The sequence below is a fragment of the Sinocyclocheilus rhinocerous genome, unplaced genomic scaffold, assembly GCF_001515625.1.
Source record: "Sinocyclocheilus rhinocerous isolate Xijiao unplaced genomic scaffold, SAMN03320098_v1.1 scaffold708, whole genome shotgun sequence".
In the NCBI taxonomy this organism is placed as follows: domain Eukaryota; kingdom Metazoa; phylum Chordata; class Actinopteri; order Cypriniformes; family Cyprinidae; genus Sinocyclocheilus; species Sinocyclocheilus rhinocerous.
Window position 1 is genome coordinate 40749 of NW_015635523.1, and position 3155 is coordinate 43903.

General features: G+C 37.5%; 1 protein-coding gene across 1 annotated transcript in view; it reads left to right on the forward strand.

The window, feature by feature from the left end:
* LOC107747029 (2-acylglycerol O-acyltransferase 2-A-like) overlaps positions 1 to 1463 on the forward strand; it is a 17517-nt gene extending 16054 nt beyond the window's left edge. Inside the window, exons 6-7 of the mRNA XM_016561443.1 lie at positions 608 to 807; positions 1309 to 1463. Of these exons, the coding sequence (XP_016416929.1) occupies positions 608 to 807; positions 1309 to 1463 (355 nt within the window). The remainder of the gene's footprint in view (positions 1 to 607; positions 808 to 1308) is intronic.
* Positions 1464 to 3155: the final 1692 nt, after the last annotated feature.

The following is a 3155-nucleotide window of genomic DNA, read 5'->3' on the forward strand; positions in this document are numbered from 1 at the left end:
GTGACGTAGACATGTGGGGGCGTGTTAGAACGAGGCATTTTAGGTAGGCGTGGTTGACTCTTTTATAAAGAATATCTATTTGGATTTGGATTTGAGACTTTAGCAACTTTACAGATCTTCTTTATGCACCAAGAGTTTGTAACACTCCAAAGAGAAAGGAAAATTTGAAATCGCATCATATGACCCCGTTAATAGTATGAGAGGCTATGCTAGCCTCTTGTTGTATTTGTGCCAGTTGTGCATCGACAAATAGTTCTGTTGAGCCACAGTCAGTCAATTCTGAAATACAAGCTTGGGCAACTTGCTGTTGCAAGCAATAGCGCTGAATTTATGAAAGGCTCTGTTACCCAAGCTAAAGAATTTGATTAAGAAATTGTACAAAAGAAAAAAAATTTAATAAGGCGGAATAAAATTGCAGAAATATATTATTTATATTCAAATGAGCATTTAATATCTGTTTATTTAATCTGTTACATGTCAGGGTTTATTTTGTGATAATGATTGTATACATTATCTCTTACATACATATTTTCTCACTTTTTTGTGCATATATTTTATCAAAGACAGCAAAGAATTTGGGTTAAAAATCCTTTTTTTTCTCCTCCAGTGCAGATTTGGTTCCTATATACTCATTTGGAGAAAACGAGGTATTTGATCAGGTGGAGAACCGCCGAGGCACCTGGCTGCGATATATTCAAGAGCGCCTGCAATGCATTATGGGCATTTCTCTGCCTCTCTTCCACGCACGAGGAGTTTTCCAGTACAGCTTCGGCCTAATGCCCTACAGAAAACCCATCAACACTGTTGGTAAGCACAATCAAATATTAGTCAAATATCATTGATGTCAGGTCAAGGTTAAGTGTAAATTAAAGCCATATTCTGAATCTGTGCCACTACCTTTTTGTAGCCTAAGCTAGACAGATGCAATAACCTCTCTGTCATTTGTTAGCCATTTATTTGTTGTACTGTACCAATGCACAAGTCTTATCTGTTCCCACTTTTAGCCTACTGTAAGCAGGTCCAAACCGTTGCAAAACTTGAAAAGTTAAAGCATGGTATTTGCTTTTTAGCAACCCCAGAGAACTGTCAGACAGTCATATCAGCAAACGTGAGATGAATCGATTGCTAGGCCTCAGAGATCAATCAATCAATCTATCTATCTATCTATCTATCTATCTATCTATCGCCATCTGTCAGTCTGTCTGTCTATTCATTCATCCATAGCAACAAAGGCTTTCAAAGTCACTTCACCTTTGTGTATTTATTTATGAAGGAAATATTTGAATAGTCCTTTCTGTCTTCTCCCAGTGGGTAGGCCAATTCCAGTAGAGAAAAACAAGAAACCAACGGCAGAAGAACTGGACGTGTTTCACCAGCGCTACATGGACGAACTCAGCCGCCTGTTTGAGGAACACAAAGGAAATTATGGAGTAGCTGAAGATTCTCACCTGCTGTTCCAGTGAGAGGATCACTGAAGCGACTCTGAGATTGTGTACGTATGTGTTTACAAGAAAGAGATAGAAAGACAGTTATGCATGTCTAGTTTAGTCTCAGTTGTATATTGTCAGCTTTTAAACCATTGCTGTTTTGTTTACCAGTTGTTGAATGTAATATCAGAATTGTATTTCCTGATTAATGCAATCTGTAATTCAAAGCAGTTCATGCTTTCACATGTACCAAACATTTCAAAAAAAAATTTTTTTTTCCACGTAAATGAAATTTTCTTTATGTTTTAACTTCTAAATTAACTGGTTTTACTCAAATCAGAAATATTATGTAATATGGCTAATGCAACCTGACTTCATCAACAAAAGTAATCACTTTTACAGTGTATTTTCTACTGTATGTGCTTTGAAGCAGCATGTCTGAATAAATCTGCACCAGTTTTACTACTCTGTCTGTTTGATTGACTCGGGACACAGAGACACTAAAGTTTCTCCACTGACTCCCAAAAGACGGTTGCATCTCTCAGGAGGATTGCAATGTAAATGTCTTCAGCTATTACAACATGTAGTAAAACAAAGTTAAGCTTTTTCATCTGATGGTGTAAAACATGAAAGTCTTGACGTCAGATAGATAGACAGATTGACAAATGCATCCCTGCCTCTTGAGGTTATTTTTGTCCTCAGGGATGATTTGGGTCAGAGCTAACACCATGCAATGGTCAGTCCTGTTTCACAATGCACACTGGTCTAGAAAAGATTTAGTCATGCCAGAAAGGACACATTTCTTCACAACCAGGCTGACTACACACGCAATGACCACAGGCTGACCAGATGTCTACACTGGATAAATCAGGCTTGGACCATTGCACTTAGACAGAGACAGAGATAGACATCCCAATCGAAGGTCAGCACTGGACCTAAGAAATGGAAGACATGGAAGTCATTAAACTCACCGGTCGCTATGTCATTGGTTTAAATATAGTGCAAATACGAAATGCATGAAAATATTGGGTCGGAGGTAAACCCTTGTTATGACTATAGCAAGTTACGGTAAAAAAATAAAATGGATCTCGTACGTGAATGGTGGGTTTAGAGGGGAGGTAAAGGGGTGTTTCACTAACCTGGAAGCTTCGGCTCTTGCACTGACAAATTGGTCATGCACTGAATTATGCTCTGTGATAACACTTTGACAGGCTATTTAAAGATGCCCAAAGGTACAAGCAAGGTCATTGCTTGAATTCAAATGACCAAGGGCAAATTGGCCAAATATGAGTATATAAATTATATATATATATATATATATATATACACGACAGATCTTAATGCATTTGCCTTCTTGAGCATCAGTACATGTTTTCACCTTTTGTAATAGTTGTGTATGATGAGTCCCTCAGTTGTCCTCAGTGTGAAAATATGGATCTCAAAATCATACAGTCACTTTTGGAAAAGGTTTTAATATGCAGAAGATGCTGGAAAACCAAAGAATGTGCAGAAGCTGGAGGATTTTTCTGAAGAACAGCAGGCAGTTAAACTGCTCAGGACCAACAAGGGACTAGTGAACGACTATCACAAAATATAAAAACAGTCATGGATCATCCAGGAAATGACACATAGTATTAAGATTCAAGGGTATGTAAACTTTTGAATGGGGTCATTTTTATAAATTCAGTTATTATTTTGTCTTGTGGAGTATATATAAACATCTGTTAT